The sequence below is a fragment of the Lipophrys pholis genome, assembly GCF_963383615.2.
Source record: "Lipophrys pholis genome assembly, chromosome: 6".
NCBI lineage: Eukaryota > Metazoa > Chordata > Actinopteri > Blenniiformes > Blenniidae > Lipophrys > Lipophrys pholis.
In genome coordinates this window covers 1,925,862-1,944,799 of record NC_137629.1, presented here as the reverse complement: position 1 = coordinate 1,944,799, position 18,938 = coordinate 1,925,862, and the positions used below count along the sequence as shown (strand labels likewise).

The 18,938-nt window shown below is 40.9% G+C and overlaps 1 protein-coding gene across 1 annotated transcript in view; it reads right to left on the bottom strand.

Annotated features, from left to right (window-relative positions):
• fstl5 (follistatin-like 5) overlaps positions 1–18,617 on the bottom strand; it is a 228,696-nt gene extending 210,079 nt beyond the window's left edge. Inside the window, exon 1 of the mRNA XM_080465684.1 lies at positions 18,025–18,617. Within this exon, the coding sequence (XP_080321810.1) occupies positions 18,025–18,047 (23 nt within the window). The 5' untranslated portion in view covers positions 18,048–18,617. The remainder of the gene's footprint in view (positions 1–18,024) is intronic.
• Positions 18,618–18,938: the final 321 nt, after the last annotated feature.

Genomic DNA, 18,938 nt, shown 5'->3' with positions numbered 1-18,938 from the left:
ACTTCATCACCATCAACTTCATCACCATCAACTTCATCACCATCAACTTCATCACCTGCAACTCAATCACCTGCAGTTAGTTGATGTCACTCATAGTTTAACTGCTCAGCACATATCTCCAAGCCGAGCTACATGCTACGCGCTAAAGACTTTAAGGGCTCACACACCAGCGATGCTACATGCTACATGCTAAAGACAGTTATTTGATTGTGCCAGCTTGGTTTTGTACAAAAAACGCCTGGGAATTTATTGTACTTTTATCTAAAGTGTTCTTTGGATACATCTATTCATTGGTTTGTACATATAATAATTGGATATGCTCTCTAAGTTGTGAAAATGTTTCAATACACATGTTTGTGGCTCTCAATAAAGTTTTTCCTAATTGAATTTTGTAGGCTTTTTTTGTAGTTTTAGGTCCAATGTGTTCAGCCAGTATTTCAAAACGAGTAAATAATTGTAGAGTCACATAGGTGAGGTTGTGCTGGAAAAACAAAACACCAATCATCCAAGTTAAACAGTCATTAATGTGGAAATATAGAGGTGAAAGCTAAATTTGTTAAAAATCGCCACTTGACCCCCTGACCCCAAAGTGTTAAGGGCTCACATACCAGTGATGCTACATGCTACCTGCTAAAGACTTTAAGGGCTCACACACCAGCGATGCTACATGCTAAGAACTGCTACAGGCTCACACACCAGCGATGCTACATGCTACATGCTAAACATGATTAAAGTGACGATACACATTGTTTCCAGCAGCTCGGTCCCTCAGTCTACAGTGCGTATATAGACGCTATATAGACGCTATATGCTCTGTGCTATGCTACTGTAGACTGTGTGGCCATTGGAGGAGACGTAGCATCGACGTACAGACTGTACGAAGGTTGTTCATGGCGACAGCCGTTGCATATCGTTTGTGTATGAAGTATAAATTAGGCTTCATGGTATTTAATAAGTACTCGTATCAGTACTTGGTTTTGACAAGTAGCTAAAGTTTAGTACTCGTACTCCGTGCCTCCCTACTTCAAGCCTAAAGTAAAATCTTTGTTTTTTTCTTTAAATTGAGTTTTCATGTCTAAACCGAGCTGCAGAATGTGTCGACGTGAACAGTATTGACGTGAGCCCAGGATGTGATGTTCAGATGCCGCCTCCTGACAAAACCATCACGGTGTAATCACCGGCCATTCATCTGAAATGACACGGTGACAGATGTTGTGGAGAGAGCGTTGTGCACGGCGTCTTTTTGCTTCGAGAGCACTTCCTCTGCCGACGCCCGGCTGTGCCGGCAGCTGGATCTGCTCATAGCTAACATGGATTTCGCTTTGTGTGCAGCCTCTAATTTTGCTCTGATCCCCATATTTTTGAAGGCAAGTCTCCATTTGATATATTTAGCAGGTGTTTCTATCTCACGTGACCTTTGACAACGCTGCAGTATCCAACAGTGTTTGACAGACTGGCCTGTAAAGTGTATAACGCAGGTCAGTAGCTACAGAGGAGTCATAATTGGGTCCTTTTGATTTGCATTTCTTTCAACTTCAGAAAGAAAATCCAGTGTTTTAATGACAGAAAACTAACCCAGCTCACCTTTAATCCACCTCCTTAACAGCAGCCCGCTGTTCAAACAGGCAAAATGCCAACAGACTTCATTAACTGTATCCTGGTTTGTGCTATTCGCAGCACGATAATGAGCAGAAACAGAATTTCGCCGATGTGAGGATAAGAAAAAAAAAAGTGTTGAAAAGAACTCCTAAAGTATGCTTCTGTTTTACTTCTCTGGTTTCATCTGAGGACCTTTTCTTTTTCTTTTTTTCCTTAGATAAAGAGGAATTTCTTTGTGGAGCTTAAATTGAACCCAAACAGTTGAGCCAACTGTAAGAAAAAAAAACAAGAAGCCAAAGCTGGCACAGCCTTAATCATCTCTCAAATATCCTGGATCAGGTCCAGAAAGAAAGCTCTTGAGCTGCTATAATCACCGTGATGTATTAAATATGACCAGTTATGCTAATGACCTAATTCATTAAGGTAATTAATGCACTAATTTGTGTACATATCACATTGGCGTCATTGTCTTCCTATAGCTTCTGGGTTTTATTACCAGCTCTGCAAAGTAATGTGAGGCACTGAAGACTTGGGCTCATTTTAAGAGAAGGTGTTTTTCAACAGTAACGTGCAAATTTATGCATTTATGTGCTGGAAAAGCTAATCACATTCCCGCCATAATCTGCAATTTGAGTATGAAGTATGACAGGCAGGCGGGGGCGTGATTATGTGACATGTGTTGGCAGCAGATCAAAACACGGTGACGATGAAGAGGAAGAGGAAGGCCGTCCTGAAGGAGTGGATTGAAGTGGTCTGGGTCGTCTCGGGGTACCAAAAACCTCACAACACCTACGACGATTCAAATCCAAAGCTCTGCTCTTCAGTGCTGGACTGTTGGTGTGGTGGTTCAAGCTTCGAAACACACGCTACATGTAAAAGGTTAGACGCCGTTTCCATGTCGACGTTTCAAGTAGAAATGCATCGTTTTTGTGTTTTCATTTTAGAAAAACGATGTCTGTTTATAAGGAAACGATCTAGTAGGCATAGTGGGCCACTAGTTGGTGCTGTTAGTTGTTTTAGTAGTGAAAGCACACACACACACACACACACACACACACACACACACACACACACACACACACACACACACACACACACACACACACATAAACACACACACACACACACACACACACACACACACACACACACACACACACACACACACACACACACACACACACACACACACACATAAACACACACACACACACACACACACACACACACACACACACACACACACTCACACACACACACACTAAACAGAGAACAATGAGCTTGAAACATTAACAGGAGAACAAGGGCATTCTAGTGGACAGACCACCAAGTTGGATTGTTATTATGGTGAGTGTCAAAATAAAACTACCACGTTGGATTGTTATTATGGTTAGTGTCAAAATAAAACTACCAAGTTGGATTGTTATTATGGTGAGTGTCAAAATAAAACTACCACGTTGGATTGTTATTATGGTTAGTGTCAAAATAAAACTACCAAGTTGGATTTTTATTATGGTGAGTGTCAAAATAAAACTACCAAGTTGAATTGTTATTATGGTGAGTGTCAAAATAAAACTATCAAGTTGGATTGTTATTATGGTGAGTGTCAAAATAAAACTTCCAAGTTGGATTGTTATTATGGTGAGTGTCAAAATAAAACTACCAAAATGGATTGTTATTATGGTGAGTGTCAAAATAAAACTACCAAATTGGACTGTTATTATGGTGACTGTCAAAATAAAACTACCACGTTGGATTGTTATTATGGTTAGTGTCAAAATAAAACTACCAAGTTGGATTGTAGAAGAATTCCTCAATAGATTTGTGGTTCTCTTTGTGGATCTTTTAAGCGAAATACTTAAAGATCTGGGGATCAAGATTCTTCATTACTTGTTTTATTGTATTTCTTTCATTTCTTTTAAAGCTTTAATGTATTTATTTTATTAACATATTTCTTTGTAAAGCCCTGTGAATTGCCCTGTTTTTGAATAGTGCTCTATAAATAAATCGGCTTTGCCTTCCCACATGAACTGCATACTATAGTACTACAAACCTACGGTATACTTTATTATTTACAGTTAATAAGACATTAAATAAGACTTGATGCATTTACTGTCATTTTAAACTGTGCACAAGATGTTCTTATGTAAACTATAAAAGCGTGTTGTCATCATGCAATAATAATAATAATAATAATAATAATAATAATAATAAATTGTATTTGCATAGCATGTTCCAAGACATTCAAAGACACTTTATATCATCATATTATGAAAGTAACAAGCATATTATGTGCCGAGTAATTATAAAAGATGGTCAAAGCTGTGATTATGATATCATGACGATTGTAAAGCACAGAATCTGAGTTCTTTATCAATCTTTTATTGGTTCCTGGGGACAGGAGCTGCGGTTACACCTGAAAATGTCATCAGTCCACTGTAGTGCAAACATGCAAACATTCATTCAAACACATTCACACCATGACAACTCAGGTCAGTGTTGTTTTTGGCAGCCATTTTATTTTTAGTCTTTTGGATGAAAATGCTTATTAGTTTTAGTCACATTTTAGTCATTTCGATGTGTTTTGGTCCAGTTTTAGTCGACAAAAACTCAAAAAGTTTGCAGTCAAGGTTTAGTCAGTTTGGGCAAAATATATAGAAGTATTAGTCTTAACTAAATAATTCAGGTCTGTAAGTATTATTACAATTAGAATCAAGGTTGCTTGAGGTTGCCAGGTTGTATCAAGTTTTGCAATTCATAAAGCAACAATTAACCTTAACGCTCTTGCATAATAACCAGATTCCTTTCCAGATCAATAACTCTCGTCTAATCTGAGTCTCACATTCACCAAATACCTCATTTTTTTGACATGTTGAAGAAAACAGTGGTACCAGGTAGGAACCCAAACGGTGCACACCTCCAGCAGAAAGGTCTGGACACCAGGACTCAAGGTGACTCTCCTCGCTGGGGAAACGTGTGAACCACGATACTACTGTGCAGCTCATGTACACCCATATGAGAGAAGTACTCAGCAAAGAGTTAATTAGCAGAACAACATTTCAAGGTTAATATGTTTTAGTCATTTAAGAAAGTGTCAGTGAGCAATCAAGAAAGGAACAAACTTCAAAAATCTGAGAACACTGACAATTGTAGGATTGAATGGCTGACTGCAGACTGACTGACTGACTGACTGTAGACTGACTGACTGACTGACAGTAGGACTGACTGACTGACTGACTGACTGACTGACTGTAGAATGACTGACTGACTGACTGACTGACCGACTGAATGACTGAATGACTGACTGTAGACTGTAGACTGTAGACTGACTGACTGACTGACTGACTGACTGACTGAATGAAGGACTGACTAACTGACTGACTGACTGACTGTAGACTGACTGACTGACTGACTGACTGACTGACTGACTGACTGACTGACAGCTGACAGCTGACTGACTGACAGCTGACAGTAGGACTGACTGACTGACTGACTGACTGACTGAATGAAGGACTGACTAACTGACTGACTGACTGACTGTAGACTGACTGACTGACTGACTGACTGACTGACTGACTGACTGACAGCTGACAGCTGACTGACTGACAGCTGACAGCTGACAGTAGGACTGACTGACTGACTGACTGACTGACTGACAGCTGACAGTAGGACTGACTGACTGACTGACTGACTGACTGACTGACTGACTGAATGAAGGACTGACTAACTGACTGACTGACTGACTGACTGACTGACTGACTGACTGACTGACTGTAGACTGACTGACTGACTGTTGCCTGCGGTGGAGGTTCCTGCCCGGCCTCCTGTGGCGGTGGTGCAGCTCGGGGGAAACATAAACAGATAAAACCGTTCAGAGCGGCTCTCAGGTGTGACCGCCTGTTATGAAGCTTGCTGCTGATTTCATGCTCACTGAACTCCGTCCTGAAAAGTTTACTTCTTGACATTATGCACTTATTAACTTGGAAAACATGTTGAAGAATTCTCTGCTTTGCTATTTTATCTATAACTTTACATTCTGAGTGGAACTTTTGATCGATGATGATCGAGTCCCGTGAGAGGAATGATTGTACCAAATGGAAAATATCAACATTTCATTGTGTTCTTCATCTTTTGGAATCATCGGCGTTGTTAACATGATTCTCAGCTGTGTGTGTGGCCGTCCTGATCAATATCTACACAGGTTTTTACAACGGATGCTCTTCTTGACACGACTCTCACTGTTTATCTGGACCGCGACCAGAACTGACTTTTATGAACATCTCTGATTTACTCTGCAGGTAAAAACCATGTGACCTCGCTGATCACCCTGGAGCTGCTTCACTCAGTGTTTTCTGGAACAAAACCAAACGGCGTGAATAAGATTTTAGCTTCTTTTACATCACGATGAAGAAACACTGAACACTGAAGCCTTCAACTTTATATCAGACATTGTTTACTGCACCACATCGAAGAATGAATAATGTCTGATTAAAGTAATCTGCATCCATTTCTGTTGTTGCTGTTTCTGATACCTTGAATGCCTTCCTTGTCTGTTTGACTTAAGTCAAGCTTTCATCAGCGTTTCATTTTTTTTCTCAGCACCTTCAAAACACTTTGAAATGTCTTGTGTGGGAAAAGTAGAACACTGAGCAGTTGTTTTTTTATTTAGTTTTATTACACTCTCATTCAAAGATAGCATGTTTTATTGTAAAGAAGTTCATTTTACCATTCGATAATTGTCCAATCAGTGTTTCTTGCATCAGATTATTTATCTTCCTGATTTAACACATCTCAATACTGTGTAATTCCTAAACTGTTGACTCTACTTTTGATAGTAAATGAGTATTTTTACTCATCTGACTGAGATCGGGACTGTCATACATGACTCTTACATGTTTGCAGTTAAAATAACAACAGTATCATGAGGATCACTGATCATTGATCTATCCGTCTTCTAAACTGTTTTTATGTTTTTATCAATTAATTTCAGGCAAATCGTATTTTACACACAAATGTGCAATCTCATACATAAACTAATATCTATCTAGTCCGTATACACACACATACATATCCATATATGCACATTTTGATGATTATGTGAATAAATAAATCACAGCTTATGAAAATATATTCAGAGAAAATAGATAATCTATATTCAAGTATTCCCATACACTTATAAACCTACATAAACACACCTCATATATCTAACTAACATGTCTGAAAAGGGGTAGGAAGAAGTAAAATCTTATCCAATATTTGATAGTTCTATTTAACAATGAGAGCATTACATATGCAAACATCTGTAGTAAGAATGTTATCTAATATATCTATTTATCTATATAAATATATACACTAACTACTTCCTGATCGTCCGGCTCTGCATCACATTCTTAGGACCTACAATACTTTCTGACCCATAAGAAAATAATTTGGGTTTTATTCAACATATGTCTGAGAGACTGGCCTCGTCATGTCGCCCTCATTCCTCAGTCAGATTGAAAGACCCTACATTTACCCGTCTCTGAGTTTGCTGCCATATTTAGTTCAAAGCAGCTTCAAAGAAGCAACTTTCCCTTCTCAACTGTCCTCCTGAAGCCTGAAGGATCCGACGTCCCGACTCACCAGAGAGGACGGCTGCTCCCAATGACACCAGGAGAACAGCAGCGTCCCGCCAGATGAAGTCTGCGACAAGGCGTCTGTGTAAATCTGTTGGCTGCATGTGGTGATCATTGATTATCTCCCATTCCTCCTCCCATCCTGTTATCTCTTTATTCAGATCATATCCAAACACACCAAATAGAATAACTCTTTTAACTCGTGCTGGAGTATCGCGTGTCTCCCACTCCGAACGCCACAGTTGAATTTAAGGAAGAACGTCTCTAAGGCTTCCCGCTTTTTATGTTGTGTCTGTGTGTGAAGAGATAATACACACAAAACACACACACAGCCCTGCGTCTCCTCTGTAGTTGTGCCAACGTGACTGTCAATCACCTGTTTTCCCACCCAAACCTCTAATTAACTTTTGATACACTCAGCCTGCCACAAGCAGGGTCACGCAAACAGCTCACACTCCACACGCCTGGAATACTGAGAGGAACGTGGGAATACGTGAACCAGAAAGGATGGAAATAGAGGATGAGAGAAAGTTATTTTTCTGCCCTGCTAGCGACTGTGGAGCCTGAGAGCTAAATCACTTTCAAAGTTAATCTGCTATAAATCCTGGCAGGCAGTCCAAATCTAGGCAGAGAAACTTTTGAAATCAAATGTGGAATTTCAATGACGCCGGCACTCGGAGAGCGCCGCTGGAATCCGGCAGGAGCAAAAACAAGGCGGGGTTTCCCCTTCGTGACAACAACAGAATATAATAGAACTGGAATCTTTCACTGAATATATGATACGAGAGGACATCTGCGGGAGTAAAGCGGTAAAGCGTGTCGCGCCGAGAGGTTTTAGAGAAGTGAGAAATTTAAGAAGATGCTGAGAGTCACCGGAGTTCAACTGGTCAATCACTGAAACGATAATGAGCCTCTGATGTGTTTCTAACTTTGCTCGGCGCTTTGTTCTCAGCAGGAGGTTCTCAGTGATCATGGAGGCTGACGGCGGGAACCTGCAGCCTCTCAGACGCTTCCTCCCAAACTTCAGAACAGGATGCACATTTTTCTCCCGTCAAAATAAATACACGGAGATTGAAAAGAAGATAGACGTATGTTTTGCATACTGAATAAACTCGTTCTTATGTCACTCATACGCCATGTGGAAAAAAACTGTGGAAATGTAGTGTTTACTGAAGGATTGCTCTGTTTGATTGATTGCTGATTGATTACTTTGTGAAATAATGCCAGTATTTAACTCTCCAGAAGCTTTTGAATTTGTGGCTTTATGCTCATTTCACCTAACAACACTAACAATAGCTTCATATGCATCATAAACACAAAATTGACAGTGAGAGTTGGAGAAAATGTAATTTTTCTCATATTTTCTGAATCAAAATGCAGATGAAAATGTAAATTTTAAAACAGCTGTCGCTTAATTATCGCCTGCAAAACGAACCTGATGTTTGATGTGACTAATCTAATAAATGTTTCAACACCGGTAGATTAACTTTAGATTTTCAGGTGCTTAGGTGTCATTAAATAAAAATAAGAAGACGTTAATTTCTAACATTTCTCCAGACAAACTTCTCTGGGATGTGATACTGAAAACACTGAACATCATACAGTCGCTGCAGTACGTTCATTATGTTTGGAACTGAAAGGAACTTTCTCAGGGGAGAAACGCTCACTGTTGTACATTTATTACATTTTCCAACATATTTTTTCTATAATTAATTACTCACAGTATTAAGACATGTATACGTTTCCAGTTACTGCACAACCACTAGTAATGGTGTTAGTTGTGATTAGAGCTATGGGCCAGACTGTACAGCAGAGCAGGCAAGTCACTGAACATCTTACTGACTAAAGTTGATTCTTTTTAAGCTCTTTGTATTGATTTTACTGTTAACTTTCCCTTGTTACACTTGAACACTTGTTCCTGTTACAATCTCAAATCTGTTTCAATACGTCAGGTTGCATCAGTAATCGTTGAATGCAAAGACTTCCTGTTTCCATTTTAGACCCAATAGACTTTACAGCCAAGTTAATATAGTAGTGTTCATTTAATTTCAATGCTATTTATAAAGTGCCAAAAACAACATAGTCATCACTATTACAATAACAATAATTAAGCTTCAGAACATTGGCTTCATTAACTTTTCTTCAATAAGTTAAGTCATCGTATCTGTATAGTAGTATAAAGAATAAAAGCCACATTAAACACATAGAAAGGAGACGAAAGACTAAAGAGACTAAAGTTAATATTTATGTTACATTAAATGTTAATATTGTGAGAGTTTATTCCCTGGATGTACTTTGTGTGTATTTCAGGCCGTCCTGAAGGTAGTCCCTGTTAGAGTGCCTCAACCAGAATCCTGGCTGCTCCTCTTTGTACTGTACCACAGTCTGAACGACTTCACCCTCAGAGTGTGTGTATTCATCACAGCTCAGAATAACCACCAAGTGAGAAAATTAAGTGTAATGTATCTATCTTCACAAGATTTCTATCTCATTTGGCAGCACGTCAGAGAATTACAAACAGCCCACTGTGCTCGACGAGCTGCAACTGAACCCTCAAGTAATTCCACGTTTTAACTGTTGTGAGCAGGAAGGGCAACTACAAGACGCCCTGCAGGGGAAGTCGATTCCTGAGTGCACTGCTAAGTTCACCGTGACAAAGGTTTGACAGCGACTTGGACATCCGACGCGACACATCACAATCATTTATGGTCCCGGGAGCCCGTCCATACCAGGCAGCGGCAGCAGAGACCTTGACTTTTCTTTTACAGCCATTTAATTTATAGAGCGTTTTAAATGTCAGGAGGTACGAGCTGTCGCTACACGGCTGCAGGGAGAAGCCTGGCAGACTCACACGGCTCTCCTATTGTTAACAGTCATTACATAATCAAACTGATCTGATCTACTGTACTGTGCCCGGGACCATGGCGTCGCACTTGGCCACGGCCCCGGCGAATGACGAGCCGCGACCCGAGACGTCATTAAAATGCAACGCATGGCCAGGCCACCCTGACATCCGCCTCCAAAGTGGCCCAACACATCCAACAGACAACAAACAATGGCATTATTATGCCAGAGAGGGACCGCTCTGTCTCCTGTCGGCTTCGGCCGATGGCACAAACACCCCGACCCGCTCAAACACGCTCCACAATGCGTCACCGGTGAGCTCGTCAGGATTAGAGCACAAGAATAAAGCCCGCTGAACTTCACCCTTAAGGTTTTAGCTTCACCTAATACGGTCTGTCCATCTGCCAAAGGGCCGACTCACTGTTTCACCCAGACGTTGCCGGGAAAACCTTGTTCTGCCACGCAGCATGAAATCACAATTTGACAATCCACTCGGAGTCCAATCAGCACCACGAGTGGAGGAGGTCATGCTCCAGAAACCTGCAGCGTTTTCAGAAGTCAAGAGGCAAAAACACAAACTGTTAGCTCATATCGATTCTCGAAGAAAAACAGACAGGATCCGAGGGAAGTGGTGCCAGTTTGTGCTGCTGATAATGTGTTTTTTTCTTCAAATACTCTTATCAAGATAAAGAACACTTTAAACTTCTTTAAATACCAAAAGGGACGGGACATTAAGACATTGGCAAAATAAACAGCTGAATTTTAATGTGTTTTGATCTTCCTCAGCAAATATGTGTCACATGTGTTAATAGTTTTCTGGTTGTTTTTATTTATATATTTAACCTTTATTTTACCAGAAACAAAGTCATTCTTCCAGAAAGTCCTGGCCAAGACAAGCAGCAATACATTAAGGTTCCAGACAAAACAGGCACATAAAACACATAAAATATATAAGAAAAATGTGCAAATTTGCTAAAAAAAAACAACTAATAATAAGTTGCCCACGAATCAAAATGAAGTCCGTCATTCAAAACATCTGCCCACAGACGTGTCGTAGTATTCCTTACAGTATTAATTAATTGCGATCTGAATTTTTCTCAGTGTCCATTATTTGCAGCGTGTTTTCACTAAAGGAAAGTGAGCGAGTGATCAAATTAAACATACGATATAGTGCAAAATCTGACCAATAAGAAAGATCTTGTGTTCAAACAAAAAGTAACATGGTCAAATACTGCAGACTGTCTTGATATACAGCTTGTCAATGACATTTCAGGACATGCAGATTAGTTTTCTAATAGAAATTTTAGTTTTTCTATCATCATTTGGACTATTATTCCACTCATCAGATAATTAGAAAAGCACCAATGCCACTTTTTTAAAGGACGAGTACGACTTCTAACCTTTAGCTCCTACCGATACTGAGTACCGATACATAATACTTATTGAATGCCTATTGAAGTCTAATTCACACTCGCAAAGGATAGATACTTTAATCATGTGTAACATGTAGCATCGCTGCTGTGTGGGCTTCAACACTGTTTAGCATGTAGCATGTAGCATGTAGCATTTAGCATGTGGCAGGTAGCAGGTACCATGTAGCAGGTAGCAGGTAACATGTAGCATGTAGCATGTAGCATGTAGCATGTAGCGTGGCTTGGAGAAAAATTCTCTTGAACAAATAAGCAGTTAAATTGCTGCGCGCCATCGGGCTCTGCTGGTTCAAATGTCTTGCAGGCGACGTTGCTGGCACATGGTGTAACTCACTGGATTGTATCGGAGTGCTTCTATGAGTACTAGTTCTCTATGCAGTATTGGTATACTGGTATCAGTATCGATGAACCCAGACTAATAATCTAACCGCCATGATGAAATGATAACTGTTCAAACTACAGAATCACACAGTTTAGAATCACTAGTTATCAAATGAAATAAATCCACAGATGCACATCTGATCTGGAGACTTGGTCAGTTTGAGGGGAGAGACTGAACCTCGACACATGTTCTAATTACAAAAAGATCAAATACTTGCATCTTTCCAAGCAAAACTGTGGAACCATTAAAGAGAAAATGCACATCTGTCAGGTGGAAATCGTCTTTTCCCCGTCATCAGACCCGCCCGACTCTCAAGAGAAGACAGTAAAGCTGGTAGGTAGAGTCTCCTGAACATGGCAGCAGAAGGACAAACCCCGGTGTGTGTGGGTCTGCTGCACAATAAAGATTCCACGTATCGCAGAGAGGAACAACAAAGGCACGGAGACGCAGATGGGAGCTGGCAGCAGTTAAAGCTGAGCTCCGAGTGGGAAGGAGGGAGATGAAAAATGGGGAAGAGACGTCACAAGTGTCATTGTTGAGGTGGCTTCGGCTTTCTGAGTGATGAAACGTGTGAAAACAAACAAAAAGCACCGAGGACACGTGAAATTTTCTTTTTTTTTAACTAAGACCACTGATTATTTTTCTACTAAATCCAATCATCTGCGTGGATATAAACCCTTCTCTTGTCACGTTTATATATTCATTCCTGTGCTGGCTTCTTTCTGTGATGTCTTCCTTTGTGCGGAGGAAGGCTATAAGCTGATTGTCACAGTTGTCAGCTTTGCCGCACACTGCTGGTCAAACTCAAACCAACTGAGGGAAATTCTTCCTGCAGAAAAATAAAAATCACACAGTAACAAAATCCAACCAGTACTGAGATAAACTGTGGAAGTGGTTAAAGCTCTAAATTGCTCCAGTGGAGTCAGTGTTGGTGTGAGACCAGGAGTTTCTTCATCAGGGAGTCACTTCTGGATTTAGGGAATCGTTTATTTAATTATTTTTTTGACAATAGTGAACATTATATCCAAGCAATACATAAACATTGAGCTGCTTAGATGGTTTTTAAGATCGCAGTCTAACATGCTGTGTAAATAAATATGTAAAAACAACAAAGTAGAAATGAAAACTATCCATCCATCCATCCATCCATCCATCCATCCATCCATCCATCCATCCATCCATCCATCCATCCATCCATCCATCCATCCATCCATCCATCCATCCATCCATCCATCCATTTTCTCCTGCTTATCCGTTTCCAGGTCACGGGGGTGGCAGTCTGAGCACCGTCACCCAGGTCAAATTGCACCGATAAATGAAAACTAACTAATTTTCCAATTTGGAAGAACCTGAGTAGAAACAGTCATTTTCTTTAATGCTCTCCGGTCAAATGGTCACGTACAGTTTCTTATCAGTGGAGTAAATATAAAGCATAGAAACTGGCTTTGGTCATGTTATGGGACAGAAACATCGTCTGGATAAATAAAGTAATAAAGTATTTCTCACAGGGGCAGACTGAGGACCAAACTAGGAACAATAGTTTGACAACCCAAGTTGTTTCACAGAAGTTGAAGACATAAGATGAAACTCAACAACTTGCACACTGTGGTGCCCAGCTGCCAGCAGTGTTTTAAGATTACTTTTATGGTACTTTTTTTTAAATTAAAGTAGATTTTTAAGTTAAGTTTTGAGCAACGGAGTAACATGAACATTTTCCCTGAACATGTCCGCAGGACACATACATACATAAATCGATGGAATTGAAGATTTTGTTCCACTCTGATTTTCTTTACACTCCAAAATCTGGAAAATGAATTGACTTGACATTGAATTGATTTATTGATTAGCATGTGTCTTTGCTGAGCTGTTCCAATAAAACAGACGAAGCAGGTCAAACAGGGCGGAAGCAGTTATTTCATAAGAATCTATCAGTGTAGTATTTTATTATGAAAGTAGCTTTAAACGTGAACTGTTAGTTATTCCATCTAGTCTGGTCGTTCATTGTCTAGAGCCTTCAAACTCTTTACAGACGTTCAATTTGTGTCTGTGAATTGAGCTTCAGAGCTTCAAGGGTCACAGTCTTGATCTCCACCGTTTGTTCAGCATCCAGGCAGGAGCCACAGGCGCCATTATAGAGAATACATGATGCTGTGCATAACACCAGCAGCACAAAGCAGAGAATGGAGGTGAGTACACATTCAGACCTGAGCTGCAGCATTCGCACAATGAAAAAGAGAAAAAAACACAAGTAATATTCTGAGAAAATGCACTTTTAGAAAGCAGGTTGTCCTCTTGAACAGCCCCTGAAGGCATCAGAGGGTCATTTGCTAAAGATTTATTTTTTTAACCTGCTGCGATGTCAGGACACCTGAGTTCACAGTAACGACCTCAAATCGAAGCCATTTTCCTGCCGTACACACACCTTATTGTCACATCTTCCAAATCGGTCCCTCCCTTCTGCCATCCGCCTTTACTTGGTGCCCACATCCTCACACAAAGTGCTTTTCCTCTTAAATCTGAAAAGCTTTGATCAGTTTCCCACCGTCTCTCTCCTCTTCCCTCTGATGAAAAGCCTTATTGACTCCAAAGTCTCTGCCTCCCCGCGGTGCAGGAAGAAAGTCATTGTAATGAAAATCAGAGCAGCTCCATTAACACTGTACCTGCTCAGCAGGCACCCATTGCCGACCTGTTGTTAAATGGTTTAATTGTATATAAAGAAAGAGAGAAGGAGAATAAAAGGATTTTTTGGGGAGTTTTGGTGGCGTGGAGCTTGATGGTTTCCCAGTGGGAATCTGGTGAAAATCTGCTCTCCGGTTATGTTGCCGTCTTTGTGTGTTTGAGCTCTGCTGAGCAGAGAAAATCAAGAGACATTGTCTCATTTCAATTTATTAAGATTCCCCTAATAGGAACTGCTCATTTGTAAACCATCCCAGCAACCGGCGGCTCAAATATGCTTTTAACTTCTCTAAAGGAAATCTCACTCAGTTTTCCTGGTTTGCATTCAAGTGGGGGATCAATTAGTAAGTGCAGCCTTGACACCAGATTCACAGACTCACCTAATGCGCCACTGGAAACAGATTCTATCGGGAGGTTTTTCAAAGCGCCCCAGCAGATAAAGTGAATGCACCACAGGAATAAAGGGTTTGAAGTTGGATTGCAGATGGCTGAGCGATGAAACTGCTGGGCTTCAGTGGAGTTAAGACTTTCTCGACAGGAACTCTAATTATTGTTGCAGGTTGTCAGGGAAAGTGTGTTGGGATAGATGAGGAGTTCTACACGCAGGCCATTTGTCAGGATAAGTCCTCTCTCTTGTATCATCCACACGTACAGAACTTTGAGTAAAATGAATGAAGGAAAAGCAAATCATCACAAACTGTGAGAATCTTTCAGGCTGACAAAAAAAATAGTTGTTGGAAAAAAAATCACTTTAATTCTCCACATCAGAAAAACAGTAAGAGTACAATGGGTCTTCAGGAGCCCCGCTGAGCTTCAAGTGGAGAGAAATGGTTTTTAATTCCGAATAATGAACGACCCTGATCGTGTGACAACTTCTTTCTTCTTCTTTTGTGAAAATGTCTGGAACAATTTTGTTCAGAGCTAAATTACAAGCACTGAGAGCTCCAAAGAGCAGATCTTCACTGGATGAAACAGGCCAAAGTAACGTGTGGAGTTATAATGTCATTATATTAGCCTGCCGTAAAAACACTACCTGTAAGAGAGACGCATGAGCGCAGCTACGTTACTGTTCTTCAAGTATTCATTTCAACATGACAAAAGACAACGTGACACCATTACTACCCATCTATCCATCCATCACCCGTCATCCATCATCCATCATCCATCATCCATCATCCATCATCCATCGTCCATCGTCCATCATCCTTCATCCATCTATCTTATGTTGGTTTCTTTGCCTCAGGGTCGCAGGAGCCAATTGCAGCCTTCAATACATGACAGTCAGCATTCACAGTAATACAGATCAACACACATCAACACTGCAAACACACACACACACACACACACACACACACACACACACACACACACACACACACACACACTCACTCAGACTTAACGTTGATTTAGAGCAAGAGTGTAAAACACATTTTAGTTTGGGTTCCACAAACAGTCCAACATCATCGTCAGTGGGCTGGATTGGTAAAATAATGTCTTAACAACTTTTAATTTAAACTTTAAAGTTTTTTCTTTGTCGCAGAGTATAAGTGATGAAAATGCCTGTATTTTGACAAAACTGAACAATTAGTAGAGAAAATGACTCCAATCTCAACATAAAGTCAATTTTAATCAAACCTTCTGGTGCAAAAAACAGTGGAATGTCCAGAAAACGTCTCCTGTAGCATTCTGGGAGTTTTTACAAACTCCCCCTGACAGCACGGCTCTGAGGCTGATTGATAACATCCAGGAAGCTTTCATGGCAGCTCAGAAAGTTGTTCAAAAAATGACAATTTCTTTGAAATATTCACCATGAACTTGGTGGTTTTGTCCCATGGGCCTAATGTTTGACACACACACACACACACACACACACACACACACACACACACACACACACACACACACACACACACACACACACACACACACACACACACACACACACACACACACACACACACACAGGGAGAACATGTAAAACTCCACGCTAGGAACTTCCCTGCGAGGCCAGAGAGCTTACTACTGTCTGTTCTCTATACGTATATTTATGGTAAAACATTATTTTTCAATAGTTTTTCCTTGATCCTGATTTTTATTTATAATGGGAAAATCACAAAACTCCATTTGTAGAAAGCAGCAGTGTAATAATGAGTTAAAGCATTAAAACAGAAAAGATAAGTAAAAAAACAACTGATAACAAACAAGTAGTGTAATTTTCACAGGTGTTTTCCACTTAATGTACTTTAAGTGTAAATCCTGAGTATTATCGAGAGAGTGTGACTCTACTCTGTGATTAGGGTTTAAGATGATTGTGTATGATAAACGAGTTGCGAAAAAATGTAAAGTCAATACTAAAAAGCTAAAACTGTCCAAAACCACTCAGGAAGAATACGTTTGTTCTTTCAGAAGGTATTATTATGAGTTAAGGAATACTGCAATATTCCACAATCCAACATAGGAAAAACATGTTGAAAATGTCACTTAAGTGTTTTTACTTTAAATGTAAATCCAAAATATGCATTTAAATGTAATGGACTGATTGTGACACTAGTGTGACGTCACTTGTATTTAAGTTCATGAGTGATCATTGGAAATGCAGTTAGGATTTTGTTGTAATTTATTTTTTTTTAAAAATACTGAAAGTTAAAGCAGTAAAAAAGCTTTGAAATGAACATTAGTGTAGTGCAATCAGGAGTAAATGGCTTAGTTACTTTAGCCCTGCTGAGATGAGAGCTTGTAACAAATGGCTGAGTTGTTTACGGTTTCTAATGAAGGGAAACAGTAAAAACAAACGGATCCATGTGCATTTATTCTGTTTTCTCTCTGAAAAACACGTGAAGCTCCCTTCAGAAAGGTCTTGCTTCAGGGTTTAAACTATAAATCTCAAGTCGTATCGATAGCAGAAGTTAATCTGGTCTTAATGTTGGCTTTAAGTCCATCTGCTGCAGAGTCACGGAGTCTCTCAGACAAAACAACGACCCAAAACTGTTCCCGGTTAATGGCCGGATCAGAACGTTCCGGAGCCCTGCAATATGAGTCAGGCGCAAAGCTCAGGATGAAAAACAAAAGTATAATCCCTCTGCTGCTAACGGTGTCACTCAAGGATTAGCGTGCCAAGGAAAAAAAATAACACGCTAAGTACTACAGCGGATGAATTAAAAAGCTCTGGGCAACGTGGCGCGTCTCCAATCGTTTAGAAAACATCGATCGTGCGCGTCTGTGCGCTCAGCTGGAGCGCCACGACAGAATAACAGCAACTCGACGTTCAACTTCTCAACGCCTGATACCAGAGGAGCAGAGCCTCCGGGACCTGGCAGTAGAAGTCAGGAGACACGGTGACAGTTTAAGGCAGGAGATATGAGGAGAGATGAGGAGGTGACCTGGAGGATCATTGGACCAGAGTTGAGGCGCCTCGCAGATGAAGACGAGTCACTCAGACCACAGAGGTTTAAATGACTCCAGAAAAAAACACACTTACCTGTGTGTCCAAACGTAAACCATCCAGGAGAAATAATCCAAACAACCGGACTGAAGCGGCACTTCTCAAAGTGGGTGAAAAATCTCTAATCCACAGAAACTGGAGCGGAATTTCCGAAGAGAAGGGAAATACAAGGCTGTACTCGGAGAAGTTTGCACCTACGAGCAGCCAAACGGGAGGTTGTTAATCCTTTCCCAAAATAACAGCAGCGTACAGTAGAGCCGGTAGAGGACAGAGGAGGAGGAGGAGGAAGAAGAGGAGGAGGAGAAGAGGGCGTAGAGTTCAGCACCACGGCGGAGTGGACAGCTCCGAGCGCAGCGCAGCGCAGCGATCTCACACCGAGCAGGAGCCAGCAGCCCCAACCCGCACCTACACGGTCCCGACCGGATTACATAGAGCCGGAGGAGAGAGAGAGAGAGAGAGAGAGAGAGAGAGAGAGAGAGAGAGAGAGAGAGAGAGAGAGAGAGAGAGAGAGAGAGAGAGAGAGAGAGCAATCAAATATCCCGGAGTGCGCAGCAAAGGCGCAACAAAACGAGGACGGACCGACAGACGGAGCGCGCAGCGGTTCAATCCTCTAACAGTCACTGTCCTTCAATAGGAGGAGAGGGAGAGGAGGGGAGCGAGAGAGAGAGAGAGAGAGAGAGAGAGAGAGAGGAGGGCTGCCCCTCTCGTACTGTACACACACACACACACACACACACACACACACACACACACACACACACACACACACACACACACGCACACACGCACACACACACACACTGCACATTTCAATGCACAAACTCTACAGGGAACCTTAACCTCAGTGTAACCTTGAAATATACCTTCAACTCAAATGTAAAAATGTGTAAGATTGTGATTTTCTTTTTTTCACTGATCAGATGTGTTAAAGTTCTTACTTCATTGGCCAC